Below are 20400 nucleotides of genomic sequence, written 5' to 3'. Positions count from 1 at the left end.
ACCATCCCAATATTTTATACCAAAACCAATCAACTCCACACTTGTCACTCACAATCTCATCATCCCTATAGAAAACAAACTCTCCACAACAGCTTTGTAAGTCTGTGCACATCCTGAATCGCAGTCTGAAATTTCAGTCACTTCAGTGTAGATCCAAGCATCTTCCTGGGTACCACAACTTTCCTCTGATGGTCTCAGGTACTGAATTGCCCATCAGAGCAATTTATGACATGAGCAATAGTCTCCTGCTTTTTTCTTTTACACTACTAAGCATCTGCCCCAAACATACTTGCTTAAACCCTGCCTGGGGCTTGGAGGGAAGGCTCAGAGGTTGAAAGCATTTCTCTTTCCTTCTCAGCATGCACACTCAGTGACTCTGACTCACAACTGCCTCTAAAACCAGTCCTTTGGCCTCTATGGGCACCTGCACATGCTTGTGTACATACCAACACAGACACACAAGTGCTGGGGTTAACGGTATGTGCCACCACTGATCGGATTAAAAAGTTTGTTTGGTTTTTTAATTACTGTTTTTAGAGAACATTTTTCTAATACCTACTTAAACTGCCAGCAATGATGTTGGTATCCGTAGAACTTCCTCTTTAACAAAGGTCATCAGTGACTATGTCTTACATAAGTAAACTCAGTATCTAGAGGCCAAACTGAAGGCTGGGTATAGCTCAGTGGTTAGAGCAGTTGCCTAGCATTCATTATGTCCTGGGTTTAATACGAAGCACCAAAAAAGCTAAATGAAATATCTTGTATGTTAGTGTAACTTCTATCAGTGGAATTTTTTTCATACATTCGACTGGGCTATGAATAAAGAATTCTTTATTCATAGCCAGGCACGATGACACATACCTTTAATTTCAGCACCAAGGAGGCAGAGACAGGCAGATTTCTTTGAATTCCAGGCCAGCCTGGACTACATAGGGAGTTTCAGAACAGCCAAGGCTACATAGTAAAACCCTGTCTCAAAGAAATAAAAAAAAAAAGATTGTGTAGGAGATTAGTGGCCTATAATCCATGTGGAAGGCTGGGACAGGACAATCACCAAGTTACAGGTCAGCCGGGCTAAGGGAATCCTTGTTCTGTATCAAAATTTAAAGAAAACCTAAGGTACACTCAAAGGAATTTACCTAAGTAATTTAAGGTACAATTCATTGTTAAGTGGATTTTAAACTTCTCTAAAGTATTCTCTTGTCTATGTGTTCAGGTGAAGTTCTCAGCAAAAATCCTGGGGTTTTTTTTGTTTTTGTTTTTGAGGTGGAGACAGAGATGCTCAGGGCTGGAGAGCTGGCTCAGCAGCGGCTAAGAGTACTGTCTGCTCTTCCAGAGGTCCTTAGTTCAATTCCCAGCACCCACATAGTGGCTCACAACCACCTACACAGGGATCTGGTGCCCTCTTCTGGTGTGCAGGTGTACATGCTGATAGAGCGCTCATCCACATAAAACAAATAAATCTTTTTTTAAAAAAGAGACAGAGACTATTTAGACCAGGCTGGTCTCTAACTCAGAGATCAATCTGCTTCTGACTCCCAAGTGTGGGGATTAATTGTGTGTGCCACCACTCAGCAACACATTATTTTAGAGGACCTTAATTCAGGAGTTAGCACTGGACTGATTTGGTGAGTGTGGCTGTAGTTTTTTCCCCTCCCTTGGCCATTCTTAGTTAGGTTCATGCTATGTGGTTTAAGTGTTGAAACCTCCCAGAACCATGTGTCTCCCAGAACCATGAAACAGCGGTTATTTTTTGGCTCACTGGCCACCCATACCATGGGTGAACTGAGTATGTTCTTATCTCTGAGAAAAGGTCTTATGCACACCAGGCTGCCCTTGGTTTTGCTATTCAGTTTGGGAATGGGGCGGGTAGTGACACATGCCTTTAATCGAAGAACTTGGGAAGCAGAGGGAGGCAGATCTCTCGTGAGTTCCAGGCCATGCAGCCCTGTCTACATAGACAGTTCCTAGGTAGGACAGCCAGAGTTTTATGAGATCCTGTCTCATAAGAAAACAACAGCCAGGCAGCATACGCCTTTAATCCCAACACTAGGGAAGCAGAGGCAGACAAATCTGAGTTTGAGGCCAGCCTGGTCTAGAGAACAAGTTCCAGGATGGCCAGGACTACACACAGAAACCCTGTCTCAAGAACCAAACAAAACCCAACAACAGGAAGATGGCCCTTTCTTTTGACACACAGATGATAGTCTACCTATCTCCCAGCCCACTTGCCCTCTTTCACAGTACACTCAATAAGATAAAGATAATAAATTAAAAAACAAAACAAAACAAAAAAAGACCAACAACAGCTGAACCAACTACCCAGCCTTTATTAATTACTACTTTGTGTGGACACTTCATTGTATGGCGGTCAGGTCAACTTTTGGTACTCAGGTTCTCTTTTTGTTTTGTTATTTTCAGATAGGGTTTCTCTGTTTAACAGCCCTGGTTTTCCTGGAATTGCTTTGTAGACCAGGTTAGTCAGGAATTCACAGAGATCCACCTGCCTCTGTCTTCCAAGTGCTGAGATTAAAGGCATGAGCCACCGCAGCCTGACTTTGTTTTTTTTTTATGAGGGAAGTCAGGTTAAGGGCTTTTTCTTTGCCATGGTGCCTCACCTGTTCCTCACTTTTCACAAACCCTCAAACAGTCTTAGATGGCACATACCCTCAAGCCTATGAAACTAACTACGCTGGCTTTGTAGTCAGAATAACTATGGTAATAAACACGGACAGCACTAAGAACTTAGCTGGGCCCGATGGCTCGCTCAGAAGACCAAGGATCAACTGTCCTTAGTCTGTTCAGTACCTACCAAGCTGGCCACAACTCGCCAAGCTTCCTAGTGTAAATGGGGGATGCAGACAAGGAAAAACAAACAAACAAACAAACAAACAAAACCTCTACATAGACACAGCTCTCAGAATCTATACTAGGGCAATATCCCTTCCTACACCAGTCCATAACCTATCATTCTGTTTCAGGTATAGGTTGATGTTCACAATTTTTGTTTTGTTGGTTGGTTTTGGTGTTTTCAAGAGAGGGTTTCTCTATGTAGCCCTGGCTCTCCCAGAACATACTCTGTAAAGTTTGAACTCAGAGATCCACCTGCCTCTGTCTCCTGAGTGCTGGGATTAAAGCTGTGTGCCACCACTTGACCAAAAAATAAAAAATAAAATAAAATAAAATAAAATCGAGACAAGCTCTCTTCTGTGCACCCCTAGTTGCCCTAGTTGCTGTAGGTAGCCCAGGCTGGCCTCAACTCAGAGATCTGCCTGCCCCTGTCTCCTGGGTGCAGGGATTAAAGGTGTGAACCCACCTAGCTGGTCCTCAGAAAGTCACAATCCTTGCACCCGATCATCTGGACCTAAGACACAGCAGAGGAGCTGGAGAGATGGCAAGCAGCAGCTCACAACCCCCTGTAGCCCCGGCCCAGGTGTATGTGATGCCTCTGGTTGCCAAATGAACCTGCACACACGTACATATTTAAACGTAATTATAAAATAAACCTCTAAGATTTTTTTTTAACGCTACAGAGCTCTTAATTATTAATTCTAAGGACTGTCCTGCATTCAATACCTCCCCAGAATATGCCAAAAACGCTAAAAAAAATTCAGTCCCTTTCTTGCTGTAATGATTGGGTTTTTTTTTTAAAGAGGTTCTTATACAGATAAACATCACGGGGGGAGGGGCACTAGGCAAACTGCGGGATAAAAATCTAAGCTTACAACCTCTTTTCAGGCATTGCTAGAGGCATCTGGTGGACATGGAAATAAACTGGAGTTTGTTCAAGAGATGCCAAGAGAAACAAGATTCCACACGTCAGGGCACTGAATGCTCAACATGGGGCAAAGGGCATGCACCTCCTTGCCTTCTGCCCAAATCCAGATTAGTTGCTTCACCTCAGAGCTTTTCAAAGGCAGTCTAATGGTCTCCAGTCCCTTCCTCATCCCGAGTGAACTCAATCCCTACCTGGAGACCAGGGGAAAGTCTTGCTTGATGAAAACCAGCAAGCGCTGCTGTCAGAACCAAGAGACACCTCTGTCCCCTGAGATAATCTTCCTCCCCACATTGGTCGTACAGACCTACAAGCCAGAACACTCGGTACCCAGCCTAACCATTTTCATAGTGGTGCTCCGTCCAATAAGCCCACCTCCATTCCCTCAATTCCCCCGCATTCGGGAAGCTTGTCAAAGTTCCCAAGGCCAGCCCTCTCTGCCCAGGACAGAAGTTCCCGCCCCGAGATGTCTCCTTTCCTCCACTTCCAGAAGACTTCTCCCAGGTCTTGGCACTCCAGGTTCTCCATTAGATCTCACTTCTCCCTGGCACAAGCCTTACCAGACTCAGCTGATTATCATTTGTGTTCAGTCCCCCACGCCCCAAGAGTTATGTTTTCCTTATCTCTCCTCAGATGGAGACACACACGATCTCTTCTCAGCTCCGAGACCTCTCCCGAGCCCAGAGTCCGACCTCAGCACCTAACACACTTCCCTCGAGTTTCCTCACAATCCCGTCATCTTCAGGCCCTTTACTTCACACCTGCTTAAAAGAAAAACACTTCCCAACTCTCATCTCCTCTGCTTTTTACTCCCAGAGCAGACCCTTTCCGTCCCAGATCGACTCCCTTGGCTTCAAGCCCACGACTTCTCCCCTCTCCCCCTGCTCGGCGGGCCCGGATTCTCCAGCCACCTCCTGGCCTGGGCCCGGCCCTGCCCTGCCCTGCCCTGCCAGCGAGCTCGGGTGATCCTTCCCTCGGGGCCGCGAGGCCGCCGCCAGTAGGGCTGGCTCCGCGCGAGGCCGGCTCACCAGTTGGTCATGTCCAGGAAGAAGGCGCAGCCGGCCGGGTTGAGCTGGAAGCCGAGTAGCCGCTGGAACTCCGAGATGAGCACGTCCTTATCTGTGGTGCCCAGGCAGCTGAACTTCTGCATGAGCTCGGGATCCAGGTCCACGTCCATGCCCTCCATGGCGGGGGGCCCGGACGCGCAGCTTCCTCCGCCCCGGACCGCTTCTCCACGGGCGGCCGCCGCGCCCGGGCCCGGGCCCCACGGAGGGCGGCCCGCTGCTGGCCGGCGCCGCGCGCGCTGCTCCGAGGCAGGCCCCAGGCCTCTCACCGCCTCATGGGCTGCGCGCGCCGCGCCGCGCCGCACCGCTCGCTCCCTCTCTTGGTAGCTTTCGGGCTCGTGCTCCCCCCCCCCCCCCCCCCCCCCCCCCCCGCGCCCGCCTCCGCCGCCGCCGCCGCCGCCGCCGCGGTTCGCAGCACCGCCGCCTCCGCCTCCTCCCGCGCCGCGCCCAATGCGCACGCGCGGGGCCGCCCGGGCCCCGCCCCTTCCTCTCCCGAAGACCCGCCTTCAGTGACGTCACAACTCGGTGACGTCCCTCGCGTGACCTCACCGCGGCGGAGCGGCGGAGCGGCGGGGCCCGGGAAGCGGGAAGCAGGAAAGGGCAGCCCTGGGCGGGTCTCTGGCTTCGCTCAGAGTCCCCACGCTGCGTGGGAGGAGTCGCGAGCTTCAGTTGCGTTTCTCTGAGAAGGCACCCCACCCCTGTTCTGATTGGAAACCAGAAGTCGCCTCAGGGACAGGGAACGAGGCAAGGTCAAAGTGCAGAGGGCACCAAAGAGCGGGCTCCTCACGTCTGAGACGACTCCTGCAAAAAGACACGTTCCCAAAGAGACGCAGCCGTGAACGCCTGGTTCCAGGCTTCTGACTTGAGTTTCTCATGACTGCTTTGGTTATTACGCAACCTTAGCATGGCGTTTCGCGAAGGGAAAGGCGGCCTCGAGCGAGCATCAGTCACAGGTCCTGATGAACACTGCCCTGGCTGCCAGAACCGATCCTCTGCAAAGGCAGGTCAACTCCCGAGAACTGAGCAAATCTCGTTCTGACTTTAAAATGCAAGACAAAACATGACTGTCCCGCGTGCGCTGTGTCCGCTGCTCTGAGGTCCCGTTTGAAGATGAAGGATTAGAAAGCTGTAGAGAGGCTCACCTGCCCATTCTTGTCACCAACTATTTTCTCAGTATCACCTGTTACCAGATACAACTAGGTTCGGAGATGGGGTCGGGGAAGAGATGACCGGCAACTGAGGACGTGGCTTAATAAACTTTCCCTGCAAGCATGAAGACCTGAGCTCCTGAGATCAGATACTCAGCTCTCGCGTCTAAGGCCTGCCATTCTCAACCACTGTTAATCCCAGCACTCGGGAGGCAAAGGCAGGCAGATCTCTGTGAGTTCGAGGCCAACCTACACAGTGAGTGCCAGGTCAGCCACGCTTGCATAATGAGATACTCAAAAAGAAAAGGCGTGGCCCTTGGGCATGCCAGGGAAAGGAGGCTCGCAAACAGCCTATCCAGATCACCGACTTCCCTAAGAAACTGTCTCAAACAATAAAGGGATTGAAGACAGTACACCTGACGGCCATCTCTGGCTTCCGTACGCTTGTACACACAAATAAATGAGCTTCTGCCAGTGGTTGGTAGCACTGGGTTAATACCAAGCTTGAGAGGAGAAGGCATGAGGATATTTTTCATCGGGGGAGGGGGCTGTAGAGACAGGGTTTTTGTGTAGCACTGGCCGCCTCTGCTCCCTGAGTGCTTGGATTAAAGGGTGCGTCACCACTGCCCATCTGAAGAGAAATATTTTCATGGCTAGAGTCTGTTGTATAGTGAATTATAAGGCAGCCCTGGGCTACATGAGATCTTTTTAGAAAGATGGGAGGGGGGTAGCCTTGGACCACGTACGTTGGGATTTGAATTTTCATTTATAACTTTGTCCTATAACAATAGGACACATCCAGTAAATTAATTTTTATAATGAAGTAACACTATAGGCTGGGGCATGCTTTTAATCCCAGCACTTGGGAGGCAGAGGCAGGCAGATCTCTGAGTTCCAGGCCAGCCTAGACTACAGAGTGAGTCCCAAGACAGAGCCAAGGCTACACAGTAAAACAACAACAAAAACCCAAAAACCCTTTCTCAAAAAATTTTTATATATGCAACATATATATGTATGGAGCTGCTAGGACAGCTGGGTCACCCATCTGATGGCCACAGCTCAGCATCTAGGAAGCCTTTTTAATTTTATTTTTCCCCATCCTGATAACTATAACAAAAACACAGATAAGGGGCCCGGAGAGATGCCTCATGGTTGAGGGCTCTTGCTGCTCTTGCACAGGACCCAGGTTTACTTCCCAGTACCCACATGAGCCAGCTCACAACTGCCTGTGGCTCTTATCTCCAGGGAATCCAACATCCTTTTCTAGACTCTTCAGGCCCCTACACACACACACACACAATAAAAATAAATCATATCAAAAACACGTACATAATTTTAAAATAATCTTTTAAACGCACCAAATTTTCTCATCTAACAAACTCCAAAGAAAAGAAAACCAAAATTTAAAAAAGGGCAAAAACTCCATGGTTCTCTGATTTATTATGGTATTTCCCTTCACTTTCTGTGACGTATATCCCAGTCTGCCCCACATCTGGCTTCCCGCTTTGTCTCCAGTCAAGGCGAAATGGGGAAGAGCAAAGTATGGGAGGGTGGGTTTAAGGAGCGTCTCCTCTGCCAGGTGTTGCTCACACATACTGACTCACTCAGTCCTTCCAGGCACATCAGTATTATTAACTGTTACCATTTTCAGATAGGGAAATGAAATCAGTGTTGTAAATACTTTGCTCAAAGAGGTACTCATTGAAAAACCCAAACAGGAGCTGAAGTTCAGGAAAAAAAAAAAATGTGTCCATCTCTCTGCTGGGATTAACAGGCCTGGATTACTGTACCCCTCTTCTAGGAAATTGTTTGTTTGGAGACAGGGTCTCTCGACATAGCCCTGGCTGTCCTGGAACTTACTCTATAGACCAGGCTGGCCTCACACTCACAGGGATCTGCCTGGTTTTACCTACTGATTTCTGGGATTGCAGGGATTTATCACGATGACTACTGAAAGCAGACTCATAAGATCCCTGTGTCCAGGAGCCCGCTGAAGTCAGCTTGTCTGGGGGGAGCTTAGGAATCGCCTGACGATTTGTGTTGTATTCAAGTTTGAAGAGCGGGACCTTACACAAGTGCAGTATTGCTGATAGTTTGCCCAAAGGTTCAACCTGATTAAAGATTAACAAACTCTATTTTTCCTGGCATGTTTGAATTGTATCTTTCTCAGAGAAAACAATTGTGAGGTCATGAAGAATAAAACTGAGGGTGATCGGAATGGAAATGTTTATTTCTAACATTGGCAGGGCATCAAGATCCTTCAAAAGAGTCTACTCCAGATTTTTTTGTTCCTTAGTCATGTTTTCTTAGGACATACAACTACCAAGTTAGCAGACAGAATGATGAGCTGGCATCATACCTGGCTTGTAATCTCAGCATTTAGGAGGCAGAGGATCAGGGTGTAAGGCCAGTCTTAACTACTTAGCAAGGTCAAAGTTAGCCTGGGCTACATGAGTCCTGGTCTCAAAAAAACCAGAAGAAAGCCAGTCAGTGGTGGCCTATGCCTTTGATCCCAGTACTTGTGAGGCAGAGGCAGGTGGATTTCTGAGTTCCAGTCCAGACTAGTCTACAGAGTGACTTCCAGGACAGCCAAGGCTGCACAGAGAAACCCTCCCAGAAACTAAACAAAAAAGCTGAAAGAGAGTCTCATAAGATGACACACCTGTAACCTCAACACTGGGGAGACAAAGGCTAGAGAATCAGGGATTGAAGGCTAGCCTCAGCTACACAGTAACTGTGAACCAGCCTGGGTGACATGAGACTCTTGTCACAAAACCAAAAGCATGTCATAAGAGACAGCACAGCTTACATTTGTTATCCCGGTGCTAGGGGACTGAGGTTCAAGTCTGGCTACACAGTGACTTTGAACGCTGTGTGAGCAGCATAAGACTTTATCTCAATAAATGGTAACAAGGGGCTGAGAAAACGAAAGCTCCAGGATCAGAGAGCGCCCCTCTGCCTCAGAGAATTAGAAGTGATAAAAAGAGCACCCTTGCCTCTTCTGTCTGCACATGCACACGCTCACTTGTATATATACACACACTCATGCACTCATACTGATACACACACACACACAAACATTTTTTCCTATGCTGTGTGGATACACGTGTGCGCCTGCGTGGTGCATGTGTGGATGTCAGAGGATGACTTCTGAGAGTTGGTTTTCCCCTCCCACTGTGGAATCTGAAGCTCAGGTTGTCAGGCTTATAACAACAAATGCTTTTACCCACTTTTATCTCACCGGACTGATTTAAATTAATCTTTAAATGGGAGAAATGAAGACATTTGAAAGGATGAATTACAAAATGTTAAACTCTTTTTAGGTGGTGAGGATACAGGGAGAAGATGCATGTCCACTTTTGATTTTTGAGGCAGGGTCTCTCTGTGCAGCCCTGGATAGCCTGCATCTCTTCACGGAGACCAAACTGGCTAAAAACTCACTGTGTATCCAAGGATGACCTTCAACTTTTGTCCTCCTTCCTCCTCTTCCCAAGTGCTGGAGTTATAGGCCTGAACCACACCTGGCGTATACGTATATCCTTTTTATTTAAGGTTCAATTCTCCCCATTTTTGAGAGTAAATATAGCACCCCCCCCATCTTTAGTTTTACAAGTTAGTATTATTTTTGTGTGTGGTAAGGTGGTCTGACCTCTCCAGGAAAGTCCCTGAGGTCAGAGAGCCACAGCTGGTTTTATCAAAGCTATGTGTACAACCCCTGCAGACATTGGGTTTCAAGAACACATTTTAGTTGTCACAGAGTTCCCCTGGGTTGTTTTTTTTTTTTTTTTCTCTATACGTTTGTTTACTCTGATCTCAAGATCTTTTGGATCACAAGCAAGTCAACAAAATGATCGAAAATGGAAAGGAAATACCAACAGCCTCAGATGTGGGCGAGCCTCCAGATGCTGAGTTAGGGAAGGCCCCAGTGTCTCTCTGTTCAATGTTCTTTCTAGATTGAGAAGTCTAGGTAGAAAATATTAAGTGACTCACTTCCATCCTTGTAGCCAGAGGAAGTCTGAATCTGAGGTTCTGACACTAGAGCATTGCCTTGTGAGAGCGTTGCCTCTCAAGAAAGTATTCTCAACCAAAGCAGACCCCTTTCAAGTCTACTTAGACTTACGTATGCTGCTTTCTTTAAATTTACTTTTTAAAATTATTGATTTGAATTTTACTTTAAAAAATTGTTTATGACCTAGTGTATGAAGGCACCTCTTGGCAAACCTTGATGACCTGAGTTCATTCTCTGGATCCACATGACTCCTGAAATACACACACACTTTACATATTATGTACGCACTTACATATTACATAGACATATACACATACTACATTTATTAAATGTAATAAATATAAAATATATGTACTTATATATATGGCCCAGATCAGTGCGAAATTCTGATTCTCCTGCCTCAGCTTTCCAAGTGCTGGAATGATTGGTATGCACCCCCATGCTTGGCTAGTTAAGAGCAAAATAAATATTTCTTTAGAACTATTTAGGGTTATAATCCAGAAAAAGCCAGATTCAAGCAATCTTGAAATTTTGCTTCAAGCTTTTATAAAATGTATTTTTGAAAGCCTTTATACCTTTAAACCAACAAGTTTGAACTTGGCAGCACTTGTCAGTAATTATGATGAGTTCTACGGAAGAGACTATAGGAAAGGGATTGGGTGTGGTCATGATGTTTGAAAGTCGGTCTGCATACACTCTGTGTGTGTATGTGTGTGTGTGTGTGTGTGTGTGTGTGTGTGTGTATGTGTATGTGTGAATGTGAGTACAGACATTCGAAGAGTTCATAAGAGAACGTTAGATCCCTGGAGCTGGCGCTGGAGCTGGAGGCAGTTGTAAGCCTCCTGACATGGCCACTGGGGACTGAAGTCTGGTCCTTTGCATGAGTAAAGGAATTTGGAACATTTACAGCTGAGCCATCCCTTCAGCCTCCCTGCTTCCAGCTTTTGAGACAGTCTACGTAGGCCAGGCTGGACTTGAATTCTTCTAATTCAAGATTCTTGATCTTCCTACCTCTGCCTCCTCATTGCTGGGATTATATGTGTGTAGCCTGTTATGTCAAGTATCATGCTGGAAACTACCCCAGAGCTCTGTGCATGCTAGGCAAGCTCTCGCTCTCTGTCTTTGTCTTTCTGCCACTGTCTCTCTCCCTCTCTCTCCTTTTTTTGTTTTTTGAGACAGGGTTTCTCTGTGTAACAGAGCCCTGGTTGTCCTGGACCCACTCTGTACACCAGGCATCATGGAGATCCGCTTGTCTCTGCCTCCTGAGTGCTGGGATTAAAGGCTGTACACACCACCACACCTGGCTAGGCAAGCACTCTTCTGGAGACACTGTCTCAAGACATAATAGACACAGATACACGTTGTGAAGAATAATGGGGAAGTTAGAACAAAACAAAATTTGGCTCATTTGAAATGATTTGTCAGGTTCCCCCAAAGTTTTATAGGAAATTCCAATATACCCTGAACTCTGGGTTAAACAAAATTTAAACTACCTCTGCAAAGCCTCACTGCGAATACTGGTCTCAGGCTGTGACAGTGCCATGGCCCAAGGAACTCCTCATGCACTAAGACACTTACAGAGAAAGGGAAGTGACCTCACAGGGTCTGTAGCTGCTGGGGCAGCTGGGTCACCCATCTGATGGCCCTGTCTCAGCATCTTCTTTTGCAAGTTGTGGTGAGTCTTCAGCCACCAGAATCAGGGGTGGGGTGGGGTGCAGGGTTGCCTGCCTATGTATGTAGATCTGTTTCTGGAAAGTTCTCCCCTGCCCCCTTAACTTCTCCAGCTTCTATCTCACTTCTGCTGGGTCTCAGGACTTTTTAGATGATGCTGGTTACAACTGTCACTACCTTTTGTTAGAAAAAGGAGCGGAACCTCATGACCATGGTGGGCAGGTCATGGGTATGGCTTGGAGGGAGGAGAGCATCTCAGAGACAGCGTCATTACAGAGGTCTTAATGGAAAAGTGGGTTTCTCTTTAAAACCGGGGAAGGGTGCTGGAGAGAGGGCTCTGTGGTGAAAAGCACTAAATGCTCTTCCAAGGTCCTGAGTTCAATTCCCAGTACCCACATGGCAGCTGACAAGTGTCTGATGCTGTCTTCTGATGTGCAATGTACATGAAGACAAAGCACCTATATACATAAAATATGTAAAAAATAAAAATAAAACCTGGGTAGGGCCGGGCTGTGCTGTCTCACACCTTTAGTACCAGCACCTTGGGAGGCAGAAGGCAGGAGGATCTCTGAGTTCCAGGACAGCCAAGGCTACGGGAGAGCCTGCCTCAAAACAAACAAAGGAAGGAACAAAACCAACCTGGAGAGTAGCTTCATTAAGAGAAAAAGAGATGGCTTCCTGGGCAATAGGAGGGCGTGGGGGATGCCCGGCCAAGAGGCTCGGGAGAAAGCTTTCAGAGAAATCTTCTAATATAAAGGAAATACTTGACCTTGACGTTCATATTCTTTCAGAGGGTGTCAGGAAGGTCCCCACCGTGACGCTGTTTGTTTTGTTTTATTGAGACAGGGTACACGTGGTCCTGGCTGTTCTGTGATATGACACTCTTCAAATTTTCCTTTTTTGTTTGTTTGTTTGTTTCAAGACAGGGTTTCTTTGTGTAACCCTGACTGTCCTGGAACTCACTCTGCAGACCAGGGTGGCCCTGAACTCAGAGACCCTCTGCCTCTGCCTCCCTAGTGCTTAGATTAAAGGTGTGTGCCATCACTGGCCAGCACATTTTCTTTTTTAAGTTTTCTCCATACATGTATTGCCATGTCAGGTTGTAGTGGGTGGAAAACATGGCCTGAGGGGAAAGCTGCAGCCTCCCTGTCCCGCCCTGCTAAGCCACTCCAGATATGCACCCTACTTACATAAAACACAACACTGGGTATGTGGAATTCACAGCAATTCCCTGGCTTTCAGTGTCCCCAAGAGTCCTAACTCCAGAGGGTATTGGAAGTATAGAGTAATGGATGCCCCAGGGAAGTATGCTATGAAGGGGACCTGCTTCAGCTCCTTCCAGAGAGACTGAGCCTCTTGAGGTGGAGCTTCCTGGGATCTGGCAGATAGCAGCAGAAAAGGGCCCATGGAGATCACTGGGGTGAGGGTGAAGTGGAACCAGACCAGAGGTTGAGATGGGTGTCATAAGGGCTAGAGTCCAAGAGGTCAGAGTCCAGCAACAAACACAACTGAGCACAGCTGAGTGGAGTGACACCAACTGTGGGGACAGGCCTGGACTTTGGTCTGCCAGAGGAGGGACTCCTGACACGGGCCACACCTTCTGAGACACAAAGTCAGGCTCCCACATCACCAGCAGGGGCTCTTGCTCAGATAACTGAGATGAGTGCAGCATTTTGTTTCTTCAGGGGTAGGGTCAAAGCTCAGGGAAAGCTGGAATTTCTCACCTTGAGACTTCAGGGCCACTGGGTTGTGGTGTACAATTTTGTTATTTTGTTGTTTGTTTTGGGATCATAGGCATGAGCCACCTCATCAGGCTGTGTTGTACACTTTTAATCCCAGCACTCAGAAGGCAGAGGCAGTCAGATCTCTGTGAGTTCAAGGCCAGCCTGCTCTACAAAGTGAGTCCAGGACAGCCAAGGCTACACAGAGAAACCCTGTCTCAAAAGACAACAAACAAAACAAACAAAAAACAATTTTTCTGTGTAGCTTCAACTGTCCTGGAAGTTGATCTGTAGTAGGCCAGGCTGGCCTTCAACTCACAAAGATCTACCTGTGTCTGCCTCCCAAGTGCTAGAATTAAAGGTGTATGCCTCCACTTTCTCCTGGCTCCTGGTGCAAATTTTGAAACTGGAGTCCAAAGTTAGAATTGGTGGTGCACACCTGTGATCCCAGCACTGAAGCTGTCAAAGCAGGAGGATCAAGATCTGATGGTGAGCTTTGTCTACATAGAGGGTAGAAGGCCAGCCTGAGGAACATAGCAAGATCCTGTCTCTAAAAACAGAAACCACTGGACAACTAAAACAGAGCAATCCAGACCTTTGAGGTGGGAAGACACACATTTAATCCAGATCTTTGAGGAGGAAAGACCCACCTCTAATCTGGGCCACACCTTTGGCTGAAAGCTTTTTTAAAGGACATGGAATTAGGAACTAAAGACTTGCTGAGACATCCAGCCTCTAGGACCACACAACTATTGGATTCCTGGATTCGCTGGACCATCTCTAACTCCAGAAAACCATGGCCAACACACTAGTAACCCTGGGAAGAGGGAACCCCAATTGAGGAATTGGCCAAATCAGACAAGCCAGAATGGCCTGTGAACATGTCTGCCAGAAATTGTTGTAACCCATGGCTGACATGAGAAGGCCCAGCCCAATGTGTACACTGATGTTCCTCGGCAGGTGTGCCTGGGGTGGGTAAAAACAACCCAGCCAGCTGAGCACAAGCCAGAAGGGGGTACAAGGCCCCTGGTAGCAGTGTTCCTCCAGGGTTTCTGCTCCAGCTTCTCTCCTGAGCTCCTGCCCTGACTCCCCTAGATAGACCGATCTGGAAGTGTAAGATGAACTAAGCCTTTCCTTCCTAATGCTTCCCACGAGATGGATTCATATTCTAACTGTCACACCTAGTGATAATGATATCTTTATATTCGGTCACAGAGTTTTATATTTGAGACAGGACAGGGTCTCAAGTGTCTAGGCTTGCCTATGAAGTTTAGGGTGACCTTGGACTCCTTGTCTTCCTGCTGGTAAAACTCTGAGATTACAGGCCTCTGCCACCAAGCCCAATGTATGAGATGCTGGGGATCATACCCGGGGCTCCCAGTACTGAGCCACACTCCCAGCCTGGAGGGCTTTGTTGAGTGTGGGAACACAGATCTTTTTATATTTTATTTTATTAATTTTTGAGACAGTTTCTCTGCATAGCCCTGGCTGTCCTAAACTCTCTCTTTAGACCAGGCTGGCCTCTAAATTAGAGATCCACCTGCCTCTGCCTCCCGAGTGTGAGTCCGGGGATGAAAGGCACATGAAGCTCACCAGGATTGGGGCACAGGTCTTCAACACTCAGCTTGGCAATGTGGTCCTTTCCATTGCTTTGTTTTGTTTGTGAAGGGTTTCGTTTTGAGACAGGGTCTCACTATGTAGCCCCAGCTGGCTTGGAAGCCTGTGCAGACTGGGCTGACCTTGAACTCACAGGAATCCTCCTGCCTCCACTGGTATTGAAGATGTGCACCAACATACCTTTTTGTCTGTTTGGCGAGTTTTGTCCTTGCCTCCTTTTATGTAGCCCATCTATTGACCAAAATTTAGTCCATGCTCAAACTGCCACTACCTCAGCAATTTTCCTATAGCTCATTTCCAACTGACATCTCATGTACACATTTACCATCACAACTTTTTCTTCATTTTCTTCATTTATTTGGAGACAGAGTTTTACATAGCTCAGGATGGCCTCTAAAGCTAAAGATAACTTTGAACTCCAGATCTTCTTACCTCAGCCGCCCATGTTGTGGGAGTACAGTCATCACCTTGCCAGCTAAAATACTTTTTGCATATGTGGTACTGGGGTTGAACTTGGACCCAGCTGTTGCTGGTCTTTGCTACTTTGTGGGTTCTTCATTTTCCCAGTCTTTATCCCCAGGTTTCACCCCTGTCTCTAAATAGGAGAGAAAGAAGGATAGAGGGAAGATAGAAAGTTACAGATCCCTGAATTTAATTTTTTTTCTTTTGTTTCTTCTTTGAGCAAGGCTACTAACAAGGGCTGGAGAGATGGCTCAGAGGTGAAAAGCACTGGCTGCTCTTCCAGAGGTCCTGAGTTCAATTCCCTGCAACCACATGGTGGCTCACAACCATCTATAGTGAGATCTGGCACCCTCTTCTGGTGTGCAGGTGTGCATGCAGGCAAATAATTGTATGCCTAAGAAATAAATCCTTAAAAAACAAAATACACACACAAAAAAACCTACTAACAAACTACAATTACCAACCCTGCCGCTCAGGGATCCAGCATTTACATACCCTCTGAAAAGTTCCCAGAATTCCAAATGCCACACAATCATAGAAACTATCTTCAGCTGGCGAAACCACGACTCTGCTGGGACACGAGGCAAATTGTAGTCTGCTGCTGCAAAGCAGCCTCACGTTCCCACACCTGAGATTAAAGCGAAAACATATTCTTAAAATATTTCTGTGCTTTTTAAAGAAGCCAAAATTCCAGAATTGTCACTACACCTGGCACCATTTTGTTTTACCCCCCTTGGGAGGGCACAGATGTCACTGCCAATTATCACAAATGTGCAGGTGAGTTTGCCACATTTCAGGGAATCAGAGATCAGCGTACCTGAAAAAGCCATTGTTAAGGCTTGCTGTGGGAACACTGCCTTTGTGATCCTGGTTTCTTCCTTGCCCGGTAATTAAGACTGTTCGCTTCCGATATTGACATAATTGGAAGATTGCTTTGCACGCTCCTGTGCCTGGGTTCTTTGATCTAGCATGGTTTATGAAGTTCATTCATGAGAGCTATAAGAGATGATCCACACTTGTAATCCCAGCATTTGGGAGATGGAGACAGGAGATCAGGGAGAGTTGAGGCCAGTTTGGACTACCTAGGAAGCTTGAGGCCAGCCTGGGTTACATGAGACTCTATCTCAAAAATAAATTTATCTTAGTCAGGTGGTGGTAATGAACGGCTTTAATCCCAGCACTCAGGAGGCAGAGGCAGCTGGATCTCTGCGTTCAAGGCCAGCCTGATCTGTTCTGGCCTTCGGAGTTAGTTTCAGGACAGCTAAAGCTACACAGAGAAACCCTGTCTGGAGAAACAAAGAAACAGATAACAACAACAACAAAAACCCAACAAAACAAACAACAATAGAAAAAAAATCACAAAAACTAGTCAACCAACCAAACCAACAAAAATTCATCTTCTGGCAGCACAACTTATGTGTATGTGTGTTAAGGTCATTGATGACCGGTGGTTCCACGTTCTCTTCCTCCGTCAAGTAAGTTCCAGGGGTCAAACTTTAGGTCATCAGGCTTTTGGTGTAAGTGCCTTTACCCACTGAGTCATGAGCAAAACTGTGAGTTTCTCCTCACCCCCCAACACATACTTTTAGTCAGTCTTGCTATGTTGTCTACACTGTCTTTGAACTTGCATTGACCCTCCTGCCTCTTTCCTCTTGAGTGTTGGGATCATGAGTATGTACCACTATACCTGATACTTAAACTTTTTTTTTTTTTTTTTTTTTTTCTGAGACAGGGTTTCTCTGTGTTGCCTTGGACTCACTTTATAGACTAGGCTGGACTTGAACTCACAGAGATTCGCCTGCTTCTGCTTTCCTGAGTGCTAGGATTACAGGTGTGCACAACCACGTCCGGCTAACTTTGCAATTTTTTTGCAAATTAGGTCACCTGTTTGGTGTTCAATTTTGTTATAAATAAAAAAACTTCAGAGTCCAATCCCATCAGATAACAATGAAAACTCCTTGTCTAATTCTGATACCAAGCAGGTGCTTAATAATTGGTAGGTTCCCTTTTTTTTTTTTCCATTCAAGAGCCAGGATCTCAGGGCAACAGATTGTGTGTGTGTGTGTGTTTCTTTCTTGCACTCCCAGGTCTTGCTGGAGTGTTTAACCATACCGAGACTGCTCATGTTCCTGTCTTAGCTTTCTAGCAGAACAACCCTCAAGTCAGACTGAAAACCTCCTGTGCTAATAAACTATGCTCAGAATCTAAAAAGAGACACCTCATCAGTGAGTAGGAACTGTTCAGTAGGGCGTTACTCAGAACCTCCCGCTAAACCTGTTCTTCTGCCTTGGCCATTAGTTCCTGCCCGGCTTCTTCCTGCTGTCAAAACCTGTTGCTCTAATAGCTGTAGATTAATAAAGAGGTTCAAAGGACAAAACATTCTCCAGGCCCTGGGACTTTAGCCTTTTCTATTCTTGGCTGTAAACTCTTTGTTTATTAGGCTGAGGGCAAAACTAATGAATCATTATTTCCTTCCCACTTGCCAAATAGATACTGTTGCCTGCCTGATCCACGTAATTGTGGTATTGTTGTTTTTTTTACACTCTCATATATCTTGGACTGGATTTAATATTTTTTTTTGTGTACAGGTGTTTTGTTTATATATATGTCTGCGCACATGTGTACCTAGTGCCCAGAGGCCAGAGGAGGGTTTGGGATCTCCTGGTACTGGAGTTACATACTGTTTTTAAACCGCCACGAGTGCTGGGAATTGAACCTGGGGTGTCTGGAAGAGCAGCCAGTGCCCGTAACTGCCGATCCATCTCTCTAGTCCCTTATTTTGGCTTTTTGAGACAGTGTCCTGATGTAACTTCCACCTCTGGTTGACCTAGAACTTGCTATGTGAACTAGCTGGTCACAAAGTTGAGGCCCTTTTCCTGTTTCTGCCCAGCATGCTGGGATTACAGGTGCTTTACCACACCCGGCAGTACATTCTGTAACTTTAGTACTGGGGAAAGATCTAGGAGGTTGAGGGAAGGTCTACGTTATCTTGCTTTTCTATACAGGGTCTCACTGTGTAGCCCTGGCTGTCCTGGAACTCACTGTGTAAACCAGGTTGGCTCCCAACTCAGAGATCTGCCTGCCTCTGCCTCCTGAGTGCTGGGATGGGCCCCCGACACCACTACCCAGCTGAAGGTCTAGGTTATCAAGGAACTAATAAAAACCCAAGTTATCTGAAGGTGTCAGCGGAAATCACTACTTTACCCTGACATCATATTTAAATTGGATTTTGCAAAATTCCACTTTGTAGTTTGAGAGAGCAAACTGCAAGTTTGGCCTGCTATCCACTTCTTCCTATGGAATAACTACCACTTATGGTGGCCTGTGTATAGACATTTCACTAAACACTGTATGAGTATTTCATATTTTAAAAGATACATTATTTTATGTGTGTGGGTGTTTAACTTGCTTGTAAGTAAGTGAACCACATGTGTGCCTAGTGGTATTATTGGATAAAAAAAGACAGATTCCCCTGGGACCTGAGCTGCAGACAGTTGTGGGCCACCATGTGGGATACTGGGCATCAAACCTGGGTCCTCTGCAAAAGCAGTAAAATGCTCTTAGTCACTAAGCCAACTCTCCAGCTGTGTATGGGCATTTTTACACTTGATTCTTCCTTAAGCCCCACAAGTAAGAATTATTACCTGAGAAAGCCATTTGTGATGGTGCAATCATTTAATCTCAACACTTTAGAGACAGAGGCCAGCAGATCTCTGAGTTTGAGGTCAGCCTGGTCTACAAAGCGAGTCCAGGACAGCCAACGCTACAGAGAAACCCTGCCTTGAAACACCTCCCCCCCCCCCCAAAAAAAAAAAAAAGTACTTTTCAGATGAGGAAACTGAAGCTCAGAGAAAGTAGCACAGCCAGGAAGCTGTGAAACAGGCTTTTAAACTCAGGGTTCTACTATAAAGAGACACATTTTATGGGCATGAGTGTTTTGCTTGCATGTGTATGTACTACTTGCATGCTTGGTGTTGCGGAAGTCTGAGGAAGGTGTCAGAGCCCTTGGAACTGGATTGTGGATAGTTGGATGCCATCATGTGAATGATAGGAATAGAACTCAAGTCTTCTGGAAGAGCAGCTAGTGATTAACCTGAGTAATAATATCTCCAGCAAGAAATGGTAATAAAAAGCAGTTCACATTTGGCTTTATTGCTTGAAAACAATTATTAATTTCTCGGTGGTCGTCTTCTAAGTTTTCCTTCTTCCTTAAAGTTGAGTTGCCCTCTTCCCTGGTACATTTCTCTAGCATTGGACTTTGATCCGCTACGCATTGATTTGATCGATTTCACCTTACTGTTAATCAGGTCTTTGAGAATGAGGACTTTCATCTGTCTTGGTTTGGCTGTTTTTCGAGCACTTACAGGAGGGCCAGCAAAGCCCCAAACAAACTAGTAGGACAGCTGTTCTTAACCTGTAGGTCGTGAACCCTTTCACCGGGATCACCTAAGACCGCCAGAAAACAAAGATATTTACATCACGGTTCACAACAGTGGCAAAATTACACTTTTTGTTTGTTTGTTTGTTTGTTTTGGAGACAGGGTTTCCTTGTGTGGCCTTACCTGTCCTGGACTTGTCTTGTAGACCAGGCTGGCTTGAACTCACAGAGATCCGCCTGCCTCTGCCTCCCCGAGTGCTTGGATTAAAGACCTGCGCCACCACGCCGGAAAATTACAGTTACGAAGTAGCAACAAAAATAACTTTATGGTTGGGGGGTCATCGCAACATGAAGAACTGTACTAAAGGACTGCAGCACTGCGAAGGTTGAGAACCACTGACCTAGGGTTTTGGAACCTTTTCTTGAAAGGGCAAATTAACGCACTTCCGAGAGCGAATAACCAATCCGGAGTAAGTGGGCATGGATTGGACCTAGTAGGCACCCTTAGCCCACTTCCTGGCTGGCTGCGCTAACGCCGAGGCCCGAAGCATAAGC

At 46.5% G+C, this 20400-nt stretch overlaps 1 protein-coding gene and 1 long non-coding RNA gene across 4 annotated transcripts in view; both read right to left on the bottom strand.

The window, feature by feature from the left end:
• Ilrun (inflammation and lipid regulator with UBA-like and NBR1-like domains) overlaps window positions 1-5180 on the bottom strand; it is a 61652-nt gene extending 56472 nt beyond the window's left edge. For all 3 annotated transcript variants that reach the window (XM_055606965.1, XM_055606968.1, XM_055606967.1), the window contains exon 1: window positions 4804-5180. In XM_055606965.1, coding sequence (XP_055462940.1) covers window positions 4804-4961 — 158 coding nt within the window. In that variant the 5' untranslated portion in view covers window positions 4962-5180. The remainder of the gene's footprint in view (window positions 1-4803) is intronic.
• A 10169-nt stretch (window positions 5181-15349) lies between these two features.
• Window positions 15350-20280, bottom strand: LOC129676708 (uncharacterized). Its single transcript, XR_008720108.1, has 4 exons — window positions 20030-20280; window positions 16285-16463; window positions 15963-16095; window positions 15350-15598 (listed from the first exon to the last, which is right to left on the bottom strand). It is a non-coding gene; the product is annotated as an uncharacterized LOC129676708 (long non-coding RNA).
• Window positions 20281-20400: the final 120 nt, after the last annotated feature.

This window comes from Psammomys obesus, unplaced genomic scaffold (assembly GCF_907164565.1).
Source record: "Psammomys obesus unplaced genomic scaffold, mPsaObe1.curated_primary_1811, whole genome shotgun sequence".
NCBI lineage: Eukaryota > Metazoa > Chordata > Mammalia > Rodentia > Muridae > Psammomys > Psammomys obesus.
The sequence above is the reverse complement of the archived record's forward strand: the minus strand, read 5'-3'. Positions and strand labels throughout refer to the sequence as shown.